The sequence below is a fragment of the Girardinichthys multiradiatus genome, chromosome 19 (genome assembly GCF_021462225.1).
Source record: "Girardinichthys multiradiatus isolate DD_20200921_A chromosome 19, DD_fGirMul_XY1, whole genome shotgun sequence".
NCBI lineage: Eukaryota > Metazoa > Chordata > Actinopteri > Cyprinodontiformes > Goodeidae > Girardinichthys > Girardinichthys multiradiatus.
This window is the reverse complement of record NC_061811.1, coordinates 22,452,891-22,472,015: the sequence shown is the minus strand read 5'-3', so window position 1 is coordinate 22,472,015 and position 19,125 is coordinate 22,452,891. Positions and strand designations below refer to the sequence as shown.

The 19,125-nt window shown below is 38.7% G+C and overlaps 1 protein-coding gene and 1 pseudogene across 6 annotated transcripts in view; one reads left to right on the top strand and one right to left on the bottom strand.

Annotated features, from left to right (window-relative positions):
• The first annotated feature begins 4,752 nt into the window (after nucleotides 1–4,752).
• On the top strand, nucleotides 4,753–5,954 carry LOC124855615 (annotated as a pseudogene).
• Nucleotides 5,955–8,233: 2,279 nt separating this feature from the next.
• The window catches only part of si:ch211-266o15.1 (zinc finger MYM-type protein 4), a 33,695-nt gene continuing 22,803 nt past the window's right edge, over nucleotides 8,234–19,125 (bottom strand). For 2 of the 6 annotated variants that reach the window (XM_047344784.1, XM_047344779.1), the window contains exons 19-29: nucleotides 17,272–17,387; nucleotides 17,083–17,191; nucleotides 16,030–16,266; nucleotides 15,868–15,944; nucleotides 14,020–14,149; nucleotides 13,784–13,935; nucleotides 13,593–13,707; nucleotides 13,239–13,496; nucleotides 10,876–10,981; nucleotides 10,720–10,794; nucleotides 8,235–9,391 (exon numbers count right to left, since the gene is read on the bottom strand). In XM_047344784.1, coding sequence (XP_047200740.1) covers nucleotides 9,250–9,391; nucleotides 10,720–10,794; nucleotides 10,876–10,981; nucleotides 13,239–13,496; nucleotides 13,593–13,707; nucleotides 13,784–13,935; nucleotides 14,020–14,149; nucleotides 15,868–15,944; nucleotides 16,030–16,266; nucleotides 17,083–17,191; nucleotides 17,272–17,387 — 1,517 coding nt within the window. In that variant the 3' untranslated portion in view covers nucleotides 8,235–9,249. Of the gene's footprint in view, nucleotides 9,392–10,719; nucleotides 10,795–10,875; nucleotides 10,982–13,238; nucleotides 13,497–13,592; nucleotides 13,708–13,783; nucleotides 13,936–14,019; nucleotides 14,150–15,867; nucleotides 15,945–16,029; nucleotides 16,267–17,082; nucleotides 17,192–17,271; nucleotides 17,388–19,125 lie in introns of all 6 variants that reach the window. The other 4 variants (XM_047344782.1, XM_047344780.1, XM_047344781.1 and 1 more) reach the window with 4 other exon arrangements.

Here is a 19,125-nt window from a genome sequence, read left to right as displayed (position 1 = left end):
AATATTGAAATGCACAAAACATTATGGGTGACATACCAGAGTTCAAAAGAGGACAAATTGTTGGTGCACGTCTTGCTGGCACATCTGTGACCAAGACAGCAAGTCTTTAAGATGTATCAAGAGCCATGGTATCCAGGGTAATGTCAGCATACCACCAAGAAGGACGAACCACATCCAACAGGATTAACTGTGGACGCAAGAGGAAGCTGTCTGAAAGGGATGTTCGGGTGCTAACCCGGATTGTATCCAAAAAACATAAAACCACGGCTGCCCAAATCATGGCAGAATTAAATGTGCACCTCAACTCTCCTGTTTCCACCAGAACTGTCCGTCGGGAGCTCCACAGGGTCAATATACACGGCCGGGCTGCTATAGCCAAACCTTTGGTCACTCATGCCAATGCCAAACATCAGTTTCAATGGTGCAAGGAGCGCAAATCTTGGGCTGTGGACAATGTGAAACATGTTCTCTGATGAGTCCACCTTTACTGTTTTCCCTACATCCGGGAGAGTTACGGTGTGGAGAAGCCCCAAAGAAGCGTACCACCCAGACTGTTGCATGCCCAGAGTGAAGCATGGGGGTGGATCAGTGATGGTTTGGGCTGCCATATCATGGCATTCCCTTGGCCCAATACTTCTGCTAGATGGGCGCGTCACTGCCAAGGACTACCGAACCATTCTTGAGGACCATGTGCATCCAATGGTTCAAACATTGTATCCTGAAGGCGGTGCCGTGTATCAGGATGACAATGCACCAATACACACAGTAAGACTGGTGAAAGTTTGGTTTGATGAACATGAAAGTGAAGTTGAACATCTCCCATGGCCTGCACAGTCACCAGATCTAAATATTATTGAGTCACTTTGGGGTGTTTTGGAGGAGCGAGTCAGGAAACGTTTTCCTCCACCAGTATCACATAGTGACCTGGCCACTATCCTGCAAGAAGAATGGCTTAAAATCTCTCTGATCACTGTGCAGGACTTGTATATGTCATTCCCAAGACGAATTGATGCTGTATTGGCCGCAAAAGGAGGCTCTACACTATACTAATAAATTATTGTGGTCTAAAACCAGGTGTTTCAGGTTCATTGTCCAACCCCTGTACATCAAACACAATTGCTGGGATGTCCTCCACATATTGTGGTGTTATGTCTAACAAAGCATTTTCCATCTTCTTTCTTTTTCTGTAGGCACTGGATGCAGCCTTCCATTTTTCTCCTTTTCTTTTTCTCTTTCCATGGCAGCTCACTTGACTTCACATATAAAAATCTTTCACTGCTGTTTTCTTCTCTGGCAGCTAAAAAAGTAACATGATTGCATCATCCCAATTGCTGCCTGTGTCTATTTTATCTTCAACTAATTATAACAACTAAACAAAAGGTCAAGAAACACTTCAAACAGCGTGGCGCTGATGGTGTAGGGGTTAAAGCGTGCAACCATATGCAGAGGCTACAGTCCTCGAAGCGGCTGTCCCAGGTTTGAGTCCTGGACCCGGTGACATTTCCCGAATGTCTCCCCCACTCTCTAGCCCTCTTTCCTGTCTGCCTACTGTCAAAAAAATAAATAAATAAAGGCCACTAGTGCTGAAAAAAAAAATCTAAAAAAAAACAAACAAAAAAAAAAAACACTTCAAACTGCTTTATTTATAGCTTATTTGTTTAACACCTTTCTCTTCCTGCAAGGTACTCTGCTTTTGCTGCAGGGTCAGCAATAACACGCTGCCTGTGGCGAGCGGTGTTTACTTTGATTTTTCTTGTATTGTGTAGAAATTAAGCAAACTGTTGTATATGAAATACTGGGGCAAAAAAACTCAACTTGCAAAACAATAAAAAATAAAGAAGTCCAAATCACGCCAAAATAAAGTAGTAGGAATTCAAAGAAATCATCAATTGTGAATGTAAAAGCACAAATATGGTAAATTTAGAACGCATTTTTATCATGGAAAGCTCTCTGCAATGGTCACATCAGATAATTGTTGATTGCCCCACATGATATTTTCAAGTTAAATCAAAGTTGAGAAGCAAGAAATTAGCTTGCTAAACAAAACAAGGCAGCTACCTACAAACAGATTACTGTGAAATCTATAATTAAAATCTATATTTGTTGAAAAAAACTTAATATTAATTGTTTTTTTAAGGTCATACCATATGATGACTATTTGGGAAACTCAAACCATGTGTCAGAAGGGTGATGCAACTTCCTGTCCTTGGACACATTTCAAAATAAAAGTCTCAAAGTGGTGACTGCGATAGTTGCACCACATTATATTTCATAACATGGGAGTCAGATAAAGTTTGCATGAATATTATGATGGCAATAGAAATGGAAATACTTTGAAATTTTATACAGGACTGCAAAACACAAGTATAATTATGCCAAAAAATGCCATTAAAAAATGTAATGAGTCCTACCACTAGTTATTGTATTTAACCCTCCTCACCTAACACTTGCAGCTGTGCCATTTCAGCGGTTAACCCTTTTAATGCGGCCACTGTTTACTCACGCAGTGATAGTCTGATCACAGGAGGGGAGCAGCAAGAGTGAATTCATTGTTATAGTATATTTCATCATACAGAATATTTTTGGCGCATATTTTGACTTTCAAATATTTGCTGTAATTAGTATTTCTGGGCTGTCTTTATATATACAGTGGGGTTAGATTTAAAGTCAGTCATACATATGACAGCAGTTTCCCCATAAGTGAGTCATTTAGCATTTTTACTACTGTGTTCATTTGGTAGCTGTTCGTTCTCGTCTTAAAACGTTCAATGAGATAAAGCTTGATAATTAGATTTTTGCTAGGATTTAGTTTTTTTTTTCTGTAGCTCTGGGCCTGTATTCACAAAGAATCCTAAGACTAAAAGACAAAGAATCCTAAGACTAAAAGACAAAGAATCCTAAGACTAAAAGACAAAGAATCCTAAGACTAAAAGTAGTGATAACTCCTAGTGATGTCATTTTAAGAAAAATCTCAGAACTTCTTGATTTCTAAGAATTTTCTTAGAATTTTCTCACGGTAAGATAAAAGTTATTCACAGTGTCTTAAGCAGGCAAGATGGTGGAAAGACAGAGAGAAAGGGGAGATATTCTCCTTCACTAGCAGGTTCTGCCCCTCTGTTCAGTTCGGTTACTCCACCTTTTTTTCTCCGTTCTGTTTTAGTCATTTTACCAAACTAAACCTCATTATATAATAAGACAATGACAGCATTCCAAATTTATTTTGTAGGCTATATTTTAACAATCCAACATGAACACATATTTAAAACCATATTCTCTAGCAAATACGTTCAACACTATAAGTGAATTTTTTAGAGAATAAATTGACATTCTAAAGAATATGTGTGTGTGTTGTAGGATACAGTAAGAGACGAGGCCTGATGATGCATCAATGTTGGTGTCCCCAAAAGGGTCCAGGTTCAGTGGACCTCCAGCCCATCTCCACTGTCATTATTCTGGAGGGCAGTATTGTCATTGATCATATTATAAACTTGCCTCAGGCAGTTTATTTGGGCTTATATATGCTCTGCATTTGGATTACCCAAAATGCATGGCAAATACACTGAACTTCATTCAGTCAGTAATGCTTATATGGGGAAAGAAAAAACTCCTACCTAAACTGTGAACTCTGAAAAATTGTCTACTGAAGAATCTACTGGGTGCGCAAAGAGTTGATCGATAATGTCAGAAAGTAACCTGGCATGGTTGACCTGTTTACATTTGTGTTTTGTGAAATTGTTTCATAGTTGTAATGTAGTACAAATACAAAACCCAAGCAGTGATATTTTTTTTTGTGTTGGTTTAAACCTTGGACTGATGCTCGCTTTGGGACACAAAAGCATTTGTTGTACTTCTGGTTTTGATTTTTTTTAAATGCAATACTTTTGCATGCATTACAGTCCTGTACTTATCAGTTATTTACTGCTCCATGAATTCAACAAAATAGAATTAGCTCACAAAAATGTGGTTTTATTTATGCCTTGTCCACATCATGTTTTACAGTCAAGTCAAATCAAATTGCAAGTTGTTTAGTTGCTGCTTTGTCCTTGACTGTACAAGAAAGTGATACTTGGAAACAAATGACCTGAGGCTGAATTATAGATTTAATGCATATTGTTAAAACAATAGCCTTGGCATAGATCACACTATTAGAAATTTTACAATTAGCTTTGAAGACATTAAATGTGATGAGGTTGGAGAACAGTAATTATAGTGAATATTGGAAGGTTATTAAAACCTGTAAAGGTAATAAAGCTATTTTTATATTGGAGAATTATATCAAATGTTTATTGTTCAGACAAGAATTGTCAATGATGCAATTATTTTTTTGTTGTAATGCATCTGAATCAACCTAATGAGTATTAATTTAAATATATATACACACACACTTTGTGGTGTTTTTGGCTTTATTTAACAGCTAAAATAGTTGATGAGAAAGAGGAAGTACAAGGACCATTCAAGGAAATGTGTTTAAATGAACTTGAAAAATGAGTTGGTAGTACTTTTTAGGTATTTAGTAATACTAAGTGGGATTACATTTGTATCAAGCAGTCCACACAAAATCAAAAAAATAAGTCAGCACTAAGCGTGGCTAAGTTAAATGAACTTAATTTTTCTTTAGTTGTACTACTTAATTTGGTAATACACACTTAAACAAGCTTTTCTCACGCACTAATCTTAAGATTGTTTCAAGTAAGGTCAACTGTTTAGATTTTAGTGTGGTGAACATTTCCAGCACCTGCCGTATTTGCCAGCATGTGGAATAACCCTTCTAGTGGAGAGAAGATGGAGAGTCTCCACTGTTTCTCCTCCATGGAGCGGCGTCTGCAGGAAGGGTCCAGGTGACCAGTGGTCAGGTCCGAGGCAGCCCTCACAGGTGGCATGCAAGTCATAGCCCATGATGTAGCCCGCCATTCTTGCTTTTAATTCGTCTAAAAATCGGCGCTCTTGCTGACCCTAAAGGAAAAATGGGAGCCTATTACCCTTTGTGAGGGCAATATACAGATGGGGTGAGGGCCACCCAGCAGGTGGAAATGGACTAAAGTTTTCAGTGCTGTCGAGCGCGAAGGGATAACCCCACTAGCGACAGCCTTAAAGGGCGAAGCCTACACAAAATAGAAAAAAATCCTAATATTATAGTCAATCCCAGCTTTAAAAAAATATATATTTCCAACTAAGTGTCTATTTTTTCCAATAGGCCTGACAGTTCCTGAACTCACCATGCAGATGTTCGATGCCAAAAACATGATGGCGGCTTGTGATCCACGCCATGGCCGTTACCTCACAGTCGCTGCCATCTTCCGAGGCCGCATGTCCATGAAGGAAGTGGATGAGCAGATGCTCAATGTGCAGAACAAGAACAGCAGCTATTTTGTAGAGTGGATTCCAAACAAACGTCTGTGACATCCCGCCACGTGGCCTCAAGATGGCCTCCACTTTCATTGGAAACAGCGCAGCCATTCAGGAGCTGTTCAAGCGCATCTCAGAGCAGTTCATCGCTCCACATTAGTGTGGCTGTAAATTGTTTCGATACTTTAAGTTGTGTCACAGGTATACTGGTGAGGGCATGGACGACATGGAGCTCACTGAGACAGAGAGCAACATGAATGACCAGGAGCCGTACTTACGCACAAAAACCTTGCGGCGCAATGTTTTACGCCCAACTCGGCATGTACTAAAATAAACGTGGTGGAAAATTGTAAGGAAAACCACGACAATTTTTTACCTGCGGTGAAAATGTGCGGTAGCCACACAAAGTTTTTCAGTCGACAATAATAAAGTACAGCCGGGTCATGCCATCCATATGGGTCAGCCTCATCTGTATGTTGCTCAGATATATAAACTTTCCCTAAATGGTGGCTCTCATTTGCAGCGAGGAGCCGATTTCTGAATGTAATCAGAGCTATGGACTACACTGATACTGCTATGAGGGCCCCATCTGTAAGTGAATATCCTTTTATGAATATAAACGTAATTCAATATATTTACACTACTTTGCATATGTATTTATGTGCGGGGACCGGGCGGTCCAAGCGCCACATGCAGCTGCGCAGAATTAACCACAAATTGGGATGTATGAAGGCTACGTGTGCGGTGACGTGTCTACGCACGGTTTCGTACATCAGATTTTTTTTTGTGCGGCGCAAGTTTCAGAATTTCTCCCTACCGCAAACTTTTAGTATCAAAGCTGCGCACTCTTTAGTACATGAGGCCCCTGGTGTCGGAATATCAGCGGAACCAGGAGGCCACTGCAGAGGAGGAGGGAGAGTTTGAAGAAGACGTGGCCTAAGCAGCCACTGTGTTCTTTTTCTTCCTGTGCACCAGTTACAATTGGGTTTGTTCCTGATTAGAATTTTTGTCAGTCATAAATGTGTATGCAATCTCATGGGTTCTGCCTTTTACCTTTTGTACACGAACATTCTGCTTGTTTAGTTACATAATCCTCAGTCTGCTGCAAGAAAATGTGCTGAGTTTCTGATCACTTTGCTTTAAGATAAGGGTGCTGCTTGTTTGGAAGACCTCATTCTTCTATACAGGTCCTTCTCAAAATATTAGCATATTGTGATAAAGTTCATTATTTTCCATAATGTCATGATGAAAATTTAACATTCATATATTTTAGATTCATTGCACACTAACTGAAATATTTCAGGTCTTTTATTGTCTTAATACGGATGATTTTGGCATACAGCTCATGAAAACCCAAAATTCCTATCTCACAAAATTAGCATATCATTAAAAGGGTCTCTAAACGAGCTATGAACCTAATCATCTGAATCAACGAGTTAACTCTAAACACCTGCAAAAGATTCCTGAGGCCTTTAAAACTCCCAGCCTGGTTCATCACTCAAAACCCCAATCATGGGTAAGACTGCCGACCTGACTGCTGTCCAGAAGGCCACTATTGACACCCTCAAGCAAGAGGGTAAGACACAGAAAGAAATTTCTGAACAAATAGGCTGTTCCCAGAGTGCTGTATCAAGGCACCTCAGTGGGAAGTCTGTGGGAAGGAAAAAGTGTGGCAGAAAACGCTGCACAACGAGAAGAGGTGACCGGACCCTGAGGAAGATTGTGGAGAAGGGCCGATTCCAGACCTTGGGGGACCTGCGGAAGCAGTGGACTGAGTCTGGAGTAGAAACATCCAGAGCCACCGTGCACAGGCGTGTGCAGGAAATGGGCTACAGGTGCCGCATTCCCCGGGTCAAGCCACTTTTGAACCAGAAACAGCGGCAGAAGCGCCTGACCTGGGCTACAGAGAAGCAGCACTGGACTGTTGCTCAGTGGTCCAAAGTACTTTTTTCGGATGAAAGCAAATTCTGCATGTCATTCAGAAATCAAGGTGCCAGAGTCTGGAGGAAGACTGGGGAGAAGGAAATGCCAAAATGCCAGAAGTCCAGTGTCAAGTACCCACAGTCAGTGATGGTCTGGGGTGCCGTGTCAGCTGCTGGTGTTGGTCCACTGTGTTTTATCAAGGGCAGGGTCAATGCAGCTAGCTATCAGGAGATTTTGGAGCACTTCATGCTTCCATCTGTTGAAAAGCTTTATGGAGATGAAGATTTCATTTTTCTGCACGACCTGGCACCTGCTCACAGTGCCAAAACCACTGGTAAATGGTTTACTGACCATGGTATCACTGTGCTCAATTGGCCTATCAACTCTCCTGACCTGAACCCCATAGAGAATCTGTGGGATATTGTGAAGAGAACGTTGAGAGACTCAAGACCCAACACTCTGGATGAGCTAAAGGCCGCTATCGAAGCATCCTGGGCCTCCATAAGACCTCAGCAGTGCCACAGGCTGATTGCCTCCATGCCACGCCGCATTGAAGCAGTCATTTCTGCAAAAGGATTCCCGACCAAGTATTGAGTGCATAACTGTACATGATTATTTGAAAGTTGATGTTTTTTGTATTAAAAACACTTTTCTTTTATTGGTCGGATGAAATATGCTAAGTTTGTGAGATAGGAATTTTGGGTTTTCATGAGCTGTATGCCAAAATCATCCGTATTAAGACAATAAAAGACCTGAAATATTTCAGTTAGTGTGCAATGAATCTAAAATATATGAATGTTAAATTTTCATCATGACATTATGGAAAATAATGAACTTTATCACAATATGCTAATATTTTGAGAAGGACCTGTATGTATTTGTAGATATCCTATGAAGATAAAAATCTACATTTGCCAGCCAAATTAACCCTACAAGAAAAGAAATATAGTAGACAGATTTTTTTGTTTGCAGGCCTGCATCCATCCAGGTCTTTTATTTGTACTACAGAACATTTACTTAATGACTAGAAACCCAAGTCTGAAAACTTGAATTCTGAATTGAGAAAAATGTAGGAACCCTGCATTTTGCTAACAGTAAATTTATTTTTGAGAAGTGCAGCCTGACAGTAAATTCAACACAAAGTTGGAAACACTTTCCTTATAAAATTATTACCGCCGCCCTCCCCTTCAAAAAAGGCGAAAACACAATGACAAACATGATAAACGTAAAGGCTCAAAAGAAGGATTCTCTTTTGCAGTTTTTTAAATATTTTTATGCAGTGATGTTTAACCTGCACATGTCGTACTCATAACATATAGTTAATATTTGACACAGCCTTCTGGGTGTGAAACAAAGCAAACTCTGGGGTTTCAGTTCCCATACATCAGCAGTAACATTTGGTGACCTAAATGTTTACAGGAAAAGTGCAAATTTGGAGTTCATGAAGAGGAACTGAATATTGAATAATAAAATGGAAACAGCTCAATGGTGCAACATGGCTTATAAAATGTGCCAAACTGAACAGAATACTGTCTAAATGGGTCAGAACACAGGTTTGTAAATAAAAGCACGCAATCAGTAAAAGAATAACCAACAAACTCCTTCAGTTATGAAAGGGAAGCAAATAAGGCCACGTGGAGTTTAAAATGGAACAAAAATAGGATGTGAGAATGAATAAGAGGCACTAAGAGTAACACTCAACAATGTAATAAAATGCTGCCCAGCTGTAATTGACATGTAGATAATCTGTGCTGAATCACATCAGGAACTGGCAACATTTATGAGTGTCCAAGAGGAACCTTCCAACTTGCTCCAGAGAAAGTGCAGGAACAAAGAGGGCCAACATTTCAATACAGATAATCTGAAATAAAACATCTAAACAGTAGAGTATCAGCAAAACGAACTTAAAGTTTTATCTGTCTTGCCTGATACCAGAATCTGTAACAAGAAAGAGTCACCCTCAGGAAATGGTCTCTTCTTTCACACAGATGAGTGGGAGAGTCCCTTAGTTGCAGCCAATCGCTCGTGTTCCTCCTGAACTTCTCTGACTGCCAAGATGCGACTGAGCATGCTCTGTAGGGTGGTGGCATCCAGCGGCTTGGAAGTGTACCAGCAGGAGCTGCTGATGTCAGATGCAGAAATATCAATACAAATAAACACCTTCTTTTAAACGTTCTAGTGTGACAGTCTGGGTACTTTTTACCAACTGCTTCTAAATCTGTAACCCAGAAGTGTTTGTTTCTATGCTAGATGACAATATTTCTCTAGTTACAGCACCCTCCAAGACATGGAAAGTCTTAAAATAAATCTTATATGAAAGATCTTTTATAAAATAAATTATAAAATAAATGTGACTGAAGCACACTATACTTTTTTAAGTGTATCAGAGAGTCTAAAAGTTTTAGCAAGTGATGTAAAACTGTTTTCATGGGGTATAATATGATATAAACAGTGCTTAACTCTTTTATCTACTCTTCAAAATAAAAGACAACAGAGCATTATTTAAAGTAAGGTTGAAGTTTGTTGACCATCATAAATCAAGAAATGGTTTTCAAGAAAATAGTTACTTGCCTAAACATCTCTGCTGTCATAGTCATAATTCAAATGTTTAAAACTGGAACTGTGACAAGCAAGGCTGGATGAGGTCCCAAGTTTACAGGTCGGCTACATTTCAATAAAATAGCGGAAAATCATCATCATAATTAACAGAAATAAAGGTTTGAAAACATGAGTCTGTGATGGAAGTATGAGATTAAAATGGAGCTTTTCAGCAACAAGTACTCCAGGTGGGTTTTGCATAAGACAAAGATTAATATACCATTTATACCAAGTATGGTGCACGATCTGTGATGCTGTGGACTTGTTTCTCTTTCATTATTATGAAGTCTTTAAATTATCAGATTTTAATTAGAAATCTGGTGGTCTCAAATGTTTTGAACCATTTTGGCAACAGGATAATTACCCAAAACATCGGGCCAGATCAACACACAAAGGGTTTTCCAGACACAAATGTGACCTTTTCCCAGAGCCATCTCAGACCTAAATTGTATAGCAAAATTGTCAGGTGAGCTAAAGAGATGAGACATAAGATAAAAAATGTGATCCAGCTACTCTGGATGATCTAGAGATTCTGCAGAGGAATGGTCAAAGATCGCTCTCTCTCCATGGCAAAGTGTGGCACAAGTGATTTTGAAAACAATTACAACAAATTATTTCTTAACATTAGATTTATTCACTACTGAATAAATGTCTCCAGGTTAAAGGTTGAATATCTTGAGAGATGCAGTATGCTGATGCAGTAAAATATGAATGTATTTTAAGGCTTTTCTCAATAACTGTGAAGGGTGCTGTATTATTGTTTGTTGATAATGCTTAACAACATGTGTATAAGTTTAGTTTCCAAGGCCGCAGGGTGAAGCCGGCCCAATGCATCAAAGAAAGTTGCCTCACCCTGACCTGTAGGTGTGGACATTCCTTTGAGGCTGAAGGTAAAACACGCCGCTTTGATTCTTCGCAGATTCTGGGCTGTTGGAGGTCAAGACGACAAACATAACATGTTTTCAGTTTATCTAATCAGCAGCTTGTGTGTCTGTGTCTCTGCCTCACCATCTAGAGAGGTAGAACTCGTAGAGTCGGATGGGACACTGCAGAGGGTTGGCTGCGATTTCCAACATCTCTCCATCCCTCCCCGCCGGATGTTTTCTCAATTGCTCTGAAAACAAGATGTGCCAATCTGAGGTCTCTCACATTTAAAAACACAGGATGAATTGAGTCATTTCTCATTTTTCTTTATATTATGTTTATATGTTCTTTAAATAATCTTTCTAGATGTGCACCTTTCACTCTGTCTTACTGCTGTAACAATTTATGCTTCCAAGCAGACAGACCTTCTCTATTTAATACATTGGACCCAAGATTTTTCTTGGCATTTCACACATTTTTAATCCTGTCCTTGAAACCATAACTTGGGAATAGGTCAGAATTGTGAAAAGCATCTCTAGAAAACAGCAATGAACAGTGTCTAAAAGTCAACCATTCCACCAAAACATCCAGCAAAGGCCTGACACAGGAACTGAGATAAGTATCAACCTTAGGTTGATCATCTGCTAGGCAAGCTTTTAGCTAGAAGAGGAAAATTAGATAATAAATCTGCCAATGTCCAAAGAAAATCCAGGGAACTATTGATCATGAGCGCTTTAAACATTTACAAGAATATCTACCTCATCTAGAAAGACATGGCTGTCGACCTAGGCAGTGCTGCCCATCTAAACATAGAAGTGACAGGACAACCACAAAGAGTGACACTGTTGAAAAGAAGCCCTAAAAAGCACCATTTGCAGTTTGCAGTCATTAAAAGCGGACAGCAAACATGTAGAAGATGATGATCTGGTCAGATGAGACCCAAGTGTAACTTTGTGGCCTACAAGCAAAACGGTGTGTGGGCAAAAACTGAACACACCCTGAACACACCTTTCCCACAGTGAAACACAGCGGTGTCAAAATCATGCAGAGGGGATCCTTCTCCTCAGCAGGTAAAGGGAAGCTTCTCAGAGCTGGTGAGAAAATGGATGAAACTACTATACCGGTCAAACGTTTTAGAACGCCTTTCTCACTGAATGGTTTTCTTTATGTTTATGACTGTTTACATGGTACGTAGATTCTCAGTGAAGGCATCAAAACAGTGAATGAACATATAAGCAATTAGGTAGCAAACAAAAAATTGTAAAATAACTTGAAATATGTTTTATATTTTAGAATCCTTAAAGTAGCCGCCCTTTGCTGTAATGACTGAAATATTAACCTTTAGCCGTCTCAATGAACGTCGTGGAAGTTCTTTCTAGACTCTCTGGAAAACCATTTCAGGTGACCTCTTCATGAAGCTCTTGGAGAGAATGCTAAGAGAGCAAAGCAGTCATCAAAGCAAAGGGTGGCTATATTGTAAAAATCGAAAATATAAAAATGTTGAGAGTTATTTTACACTTTTTGTTTACTGCATAATTCCATTTGTGTTCATTCACAGGTTTGTTGTCTCTGGTGAGAATCTACAATTTAAATAGTCATGAAAATACAGACCCATTAAGTGAGAAAGGCGTTCTAAAACTTTTGACTGGTAGTGTAAATGCCAGGCAATCTTGGAAGAAAAGACAACAGCCCTAAATGTACAGCGAGAGCTCGAATTGAATGGTTTAGATCAAAGCTTAATCATATGCTAGAATGTCCCAGTCAAAGTCCAGACCTAAAGGCAACTAAGAATTTGTGGCAGGAATTGAAAACTCAGCCTCTAAATGTGTAAAGCTAGTAGAGATGCACCAAAACAGTTGCTGCAGTAATTGCAATGAAAGGTGGTGACTCAGGGACGATAAATTCAGATGGATGCAACATTTTGTACCTGTTTATTTGAAAAATAAATTTTTTTTTTTTTTCTTTCTGCTTTACACATATGCACCACTTTGTGTTGGTCTAGCAATTAAAAAACAATGAAAATGTGAAAAGGTTTAAGGTTCATGTATGTATTTGGAAAGTATAGTTTAACTGTCCACTAATTCAGCAGCACCCTTCATTGTGGTCAGAGCATATTTACATGTAGAAAAACAGGATGATGGAGGAGAGCAGCAGTAAAAATACTGATCTAGTTTGTTGAATGCCAACAGGAGGGTTTTGGTTACTTGTTTTATCCTGCACACACATTACATTTCAAGCTGTGGTCTCGTATGGGTGCACTTGCTGATCATTTTGACCTCCTACAAGGTAACCAGCAGGATAATCTCCAGAAAAAATGTTGCATGGGAATTTTTACATACAGCAAGTTTAGAAAAAACCTGGGCAATTTAGGGCTGCAAGTGTTAAATAGTGTTGCACTGTCAACTATAAGAACTAAAATAAAAAAGACAAATAAAACGTGCTGGACTGAACAGTGAGATAATTTTCCCCCTAAATTTCTATAAAACTGAATGATGGGGAGGCGTCACCTTTCTGTTCAGAGTCAGATGTCTCCCTGCGGCTTCTCTCGTACTGGAGGTAACAGACATTTCTGGCTGCGCTGAAGGGTTTGAAGCGCCGGGTGAAGTTGGAGAAAGACAGGTGTTGGTGTTCTGCCAGCGTGGTGAGGTGTAGGTTCTTGGTGCAGAAGAAGAGCAGGGTGTGGAGCAGCACTATGGGCGAGTAGGCACCCAGTTGTTTACACTCCCACAGGTAAGACTCCTCAACGCGGGACGGGACGATGCCACCTGAAGGAGGAAATGGGAATGTTGGCAGGAACAAACTAAAACTAAACTGAGTTCTAATTAAAATAATAAACTAAAGCTTGACTTCAGTGATGGTACCACTTGGTTGCGGCTTAGGTTTCCACAATTGAAGCATCTTGCTGATCTCACTGGCAAACTGACTGTAAAGCTCATCTGTGAAAATGTTTTCGATCCGCCCCTGCATGAACAGATACTGTTCACAGAGAAGACAGACTAGATGAGAAAACTCTAAATGTAGCAAACTGGAAAGCAGCATGATGTTTGTGCACCTGTTGAATCCCCAGACAGAGGTAGAAGATGCTGTCAGGGCTGTAGGGCTCTCCATTTGGCCGTTGGACCTCTTTGATGAAGCGAGACAGAGCAAAGCTCAGCTCAGCAGAGCTGCACTGAAGGATGTCTTCTTTAAAAACTCCTCGACTGGCTGTGGAGGGAAAAAAATAAAACACAGATGTTTGTGGGAGAAGATTCACCAACTTCAGAGAAATGAAAGACAGCGTTGCCTCACATTCTGTTGGCTCCTTGTTGCTCTGTTGGACCCAGCTCCTCCAGGCTTTGACCCCATACAGATGGTTCAGTTTGGAGGAGGCCGGAGATACTGTAACACTTCGAACAGCAGAACCAGTTCGCCTTCGACCCTGGGTGGACAGATGGTGAGCCTTTTACAGTGCAAAAGCTCCCACTAAAATAACTAAAATACAGCTCAAGAGTTAGAAACTCCTTTAAAATGTAAGAATCAATTAAAAGAAGAAAACTTTCCTGCAGTACTACTAAAATAAATCATTAAAATCCCACATTTCCACCATTCTGGAGTTTGAAAAACAAAACATTTATCACGTTTTTATTTATTTTCTGTATTTTCCTCAAATCATAAAGCAACACAGTACCTACGTTGGCTTCGAATTTGAAGGTGTGTTAAAGGGTAATTTTACCAATCACTGTGCAGCTGGACCAACTCTGATCAGCTCTATTTTTAAAATCTGTAACACTCTGGATACTTTTTATAGTTCAGTCTACCTAAAATATCTAATCAATCAAAGAGTTTGACAAAAGCCAAGGTTGTAATGTGCGAAATCAAAGATAACGGATGTAAAAACTATTTTCTTCTTTTATATTGTGAAATGAAACTTGAAACTCAAACATCTATCCATCATTTGTTTCCATACTTATCAAGACCTGGAGGATGAAAGAACGTCATTCAAACCTTTTCACACTTGAAGATTGTGTAGGAACTCTGTTAAACGTCTTGCATTGTGTGCCAACCACCAAAACATGTACACTTTATTTCTAAAAACTAACTGTGAGAAGTTCCACAAAAAGAGGATAATATAAATTATTTTTGTGGATGCCACAGAAATCATTGGCCCTGACCCACTAAGTTTGTGCTAAATGTGGTATCAGCTCTGTTTGTCGCACATCTTTGTGCTCTGCATGTGATTCACAAAGCAAATAGCACAGATGATAAAACTGCAATAGTGGAATCAGTCTGAAGCCGTTAATCCTAAGTATGCCCCATGTTGGGGAGGCCTTTGCTTGGCCCGTCTCCATTACAAGAGTGGAAATGTAACATAATAGGTTCATTGTTCCAAGAAGTCTTTAAAATATGAAAAATATGGTGTTCAACAAATTTGTTTTTTTTTTTGCAAATAAATATGCTCATTGGGTTTGGTCTGTCATCAATATGTTGATAGAATAAAACCTCTCATTGCATCTAATTCTGCTCAGTTGAATTAGTGCTGCATTAGTTTTTTAATTCATGCAAAAGGCCTTATTTAAATATAGGCAAACTATGTCCTCATAGAGATATGCAGATTTGCTCTGCAATGCAGTTCAAGGGTATAAATTCACTGGGAGCTAAAACCGAAATGTCTGGTAGTGAATTAGTCAGCATGTGTAAATCCTTCAGTAAAATTGAAAGTAAAGAAAATATTCAGAAATAGGCCTGTGAGAGCCGGGATTCTTACTAGTTATTAGGTGATGAAATACTTATGTCATGCAATAAAATGCAAATTACTTAAAAATCACACAATGCGATTTTCTGGATTTTTGTTTTAGATTCTGTCACTCACCATTGAAGAGTACATATGATAAAAATGAAAGACTTCTAAATGCTTTGGTAGTGGGAAAACCTGCAAAATCAGCAGTGTATCTAATACTTGTTCTCCCTGCTGTATATAGATTTATAAATCTCAGACTTATGGGTAAATGTTTCAAACCTAAAATCTAAAAATAATGTGCCAATTGTGACACTAATTGTAAGGGAGACTGATTATAAAGCATTGTAGAAGATCACAACATCAGCATGTTTGGGTTTGATGAGATATCTCAGAGTTTAAACTGTCAGAAAGTGTTGTACCCGTTTCCGGCTGCAAGAACCTTCTCTGGGTCTCTTCACTCCTCGCTGTCGAACAGACAAGTTCTGATTCAATGATTCTGTGGAAAAAAAAAAGAATCTGTCTGTGTTTGTTTTTATACATGAATCAATAATATGTTTTAATAGTATGAACTGATAGCTCACCAGGTTGGAGGTCAGCTTCCAGATCCATCACAGGTGAGGAGGGAGGCTCTTCGGCGCTGCTGGTAGGATGATTGATGACAGTTTTAGGTTGGTTGTCAAACTCATGACCCGCTGGTTCTGTTCTTCTCTCTGAACTTTCAGTCTGAAACAGGTCAGTCTGTGTTGCTCCATGACCCAACTCCTCCCTGACTTCAGTCTTAACTTCTCCAGAATAAGAGGAGCTGCTCTGATCTACAGCTGGGACACACAAAACCATAAAGCAGAAGAAAGAAGTAGATTTTAGTGCTGAACCTACACAATAACTCTGAAACAAAAACATCATTAATTAAAGTAATGGTTTTATGCAACTGAATTACACAGCACTGTGCAAAAGCTTTAAACTTTTAATGCAGATTTTTTACTCATCTTCATTCATTCATCTTTTGCCAAACAGTTAAACATATTTGCTTCCCTGACGTAATACCCCACAAAATCCTGATAAAGGCATTGAAGTTGTAACTTAAGAAAATGTGAAAAAGTTGAATGAGTAAGGATACAAGGCACTAAAACATTTTATGTTCATTTCATAAAAGCAGGGGTCTTAAACTCCATTCCTCGATGGACGGTATCCTGCAACTTTTAGATAAGACCCTGATCCAACATATTGAACTCAAATGGCTGAATTACCTCCAAAGCGTGCAGTTGTGTCCTACAGAGTTCTTCCAATGACTAGTTATTTGATTTAGGTGTCTTGAAGCAGACATCTAAAAGTTGAAGGACATCACCCATTGAGAACTGGAGTTTGAGACGGCTCCTTTAAAAACTGCAACTGTATTTCAAATGCAAATACCAGGAGGAGGATCAGGAAGACCAAGACAGCTTGGATTTTATGTTAAGAAAGCTTTTAGTTTGGTTTTATTTTTTTCTTTCTCTCTAAGACATGAAAACTAAAATAACAATTTATAGTTGGCACAATCTGATCATAACTGATTCCAATAGGGACTTTTTCTTTATGCGTTGTAATTATGCAGTGATCTGGATAAAAATCTAAAATTATTAAATCTTTATCCTTACTGAAAGCAGATTTGTTTTGTTTTTCCTCCTCTTCATCACACTTTTCCATCTGTACAGCCGCATCTTTCACCTCCCTGGTTTGTGGTTGAACAATAATCGGCACTGGAATCTGGAAAACAGGAAACTTCCAGCTCCAGCGACTCCCATGTAACCAGTTATCCCCACTTCATGAGTGAAATGGCACATTACCGGCATGGGTACCACCATGGGAACAGGCGTGTGCTGGGAGTACATATTCATAGGCATTGGGACAAAGACTGGTACTGGAACCATGAACACCTTTATGTTTTCCTCTTTGGCTGCAGCTGAAATAATGGTGGGTAAAGAGAAAAAGAGGAGGATTAGAGTTTATCTTTTTGAAGTTATAACACTGATGGCACACATTAACCGTACAATCTTTAAAAAATAACTTCTACGTAAAATAAACACACTTCAAACATGACAAGAGTTTTGATTGTATTTTCAACACATTGTAAGCAAGCTTCAAATGCTTTCTTTTGTAATGAATTCCATTATATAGATTAAAATGCTGCAAATCAGCTGTTTTTTATGACGTATGCCAAATAGTGAGATTTGACCATTTCTTTTCATCTTGTGAAAATAACTTTTATGAAAAATATATTTTATCAATTTAAAGCTATATTACTCTGTTTTAGAACATATTATACTGCATTTTACCACTAAATAGCTGGTTTTTTTTCGATCAACAAATGTGCAATACTGACTTTTAGCCAGTAGTTGTCACCATTTACACTTACCTGCTTTGGAGCATCCAGATTTCTTCAGCGGTCCAAGGTTTGAAAATTAACTATTAGTCAATGTTAACTTTAATCTTATAAAAGAAAACTGAGAAAAACAGACATTATTTTTCTCAAAAATTTATTGAGACAATTTGCTTTATCCTAAGCAAACAGGTTTGATGTCAAAAGTAAACTTTATCATTGTAATTCAAAGCTGGAGTCAACTGTGATGCTTCAGTGGTAAGATGCTGCAAAGACTTCACTGTAACTTGAACCATCATAGTGTAATAATATAAACAGATCAGCTGAACACAAACAGTTGATTTGAGATTACAGGTGGGAGTCTGTTTGATACAAAACGTCACACTGCTCATTCCCAGCTCAAATTACATTATTTTAGGAAGAGTTCTATTGTGATTTACACGCCACGAAATGTGACGTTTACAAACTCTTAGTTGAATTCATTCGTAAATGAACACATGGATGATGGATTGGAAAGCTACCCATAAAATCCACAGATGTGTCATTTTCTCTAAAATGCAGCAAAGTTCACCATAAATTAGTGTTTCAATATGACAGGACCTAACACTGAAATAAGTCTTAGAAAATGAACATGGCACAATGCAAACAGTCAAGAGGTGAAAAAAGAAAATATCTCTCATAAACAGTTGAATAAAACAATTTTGCACTTCTCCTTAAAACATGTTAAAACTATAAAAAAAAAAAAATCATTCTGTAAAAGGATGAGACAATGAGCAAGAGTTGACAATGCACAATGACCTTTAAATCTCTTTCAAGACATGTTATTGTATTCTCACACACATATTCATGAGGTAATATTTTTATTAGATCTTACAGTAGGCTCTGAGAATCAGAGAAGCCCTTCAAGTATTTCATCCTCAACCATTAAAGCAACGTTAACAAAAAGCGAACCATGGATTTTCTGTCCAAGCAGAATGGAGACTAAATACTGCAAACCTCACATAATAACAGGGTTCCTACACATGCTTTTCATGTCAAAATTCAAGACTTTACAGACCCAAGTGTTCAAATAAATACAAATGTTTCATGTGATTTTGTGCACTCTTTACAGACTTTGGGGTTCAGTAGCAGCGTCCCATAAAAAAACAGGAGTTTTTGACTGGGAATTATGAATGTTTATGTTTAAGATGATTTTCAGTTAATACCTTAAAACCACAAATGACATGAATGGAAATTAATTATTTAGAGATCCATCTTTTATCTTAAGATTAATGACTTCTTGAGCTTGAAAACAGTCCAATTGTCTCACTATCTTGTTTTG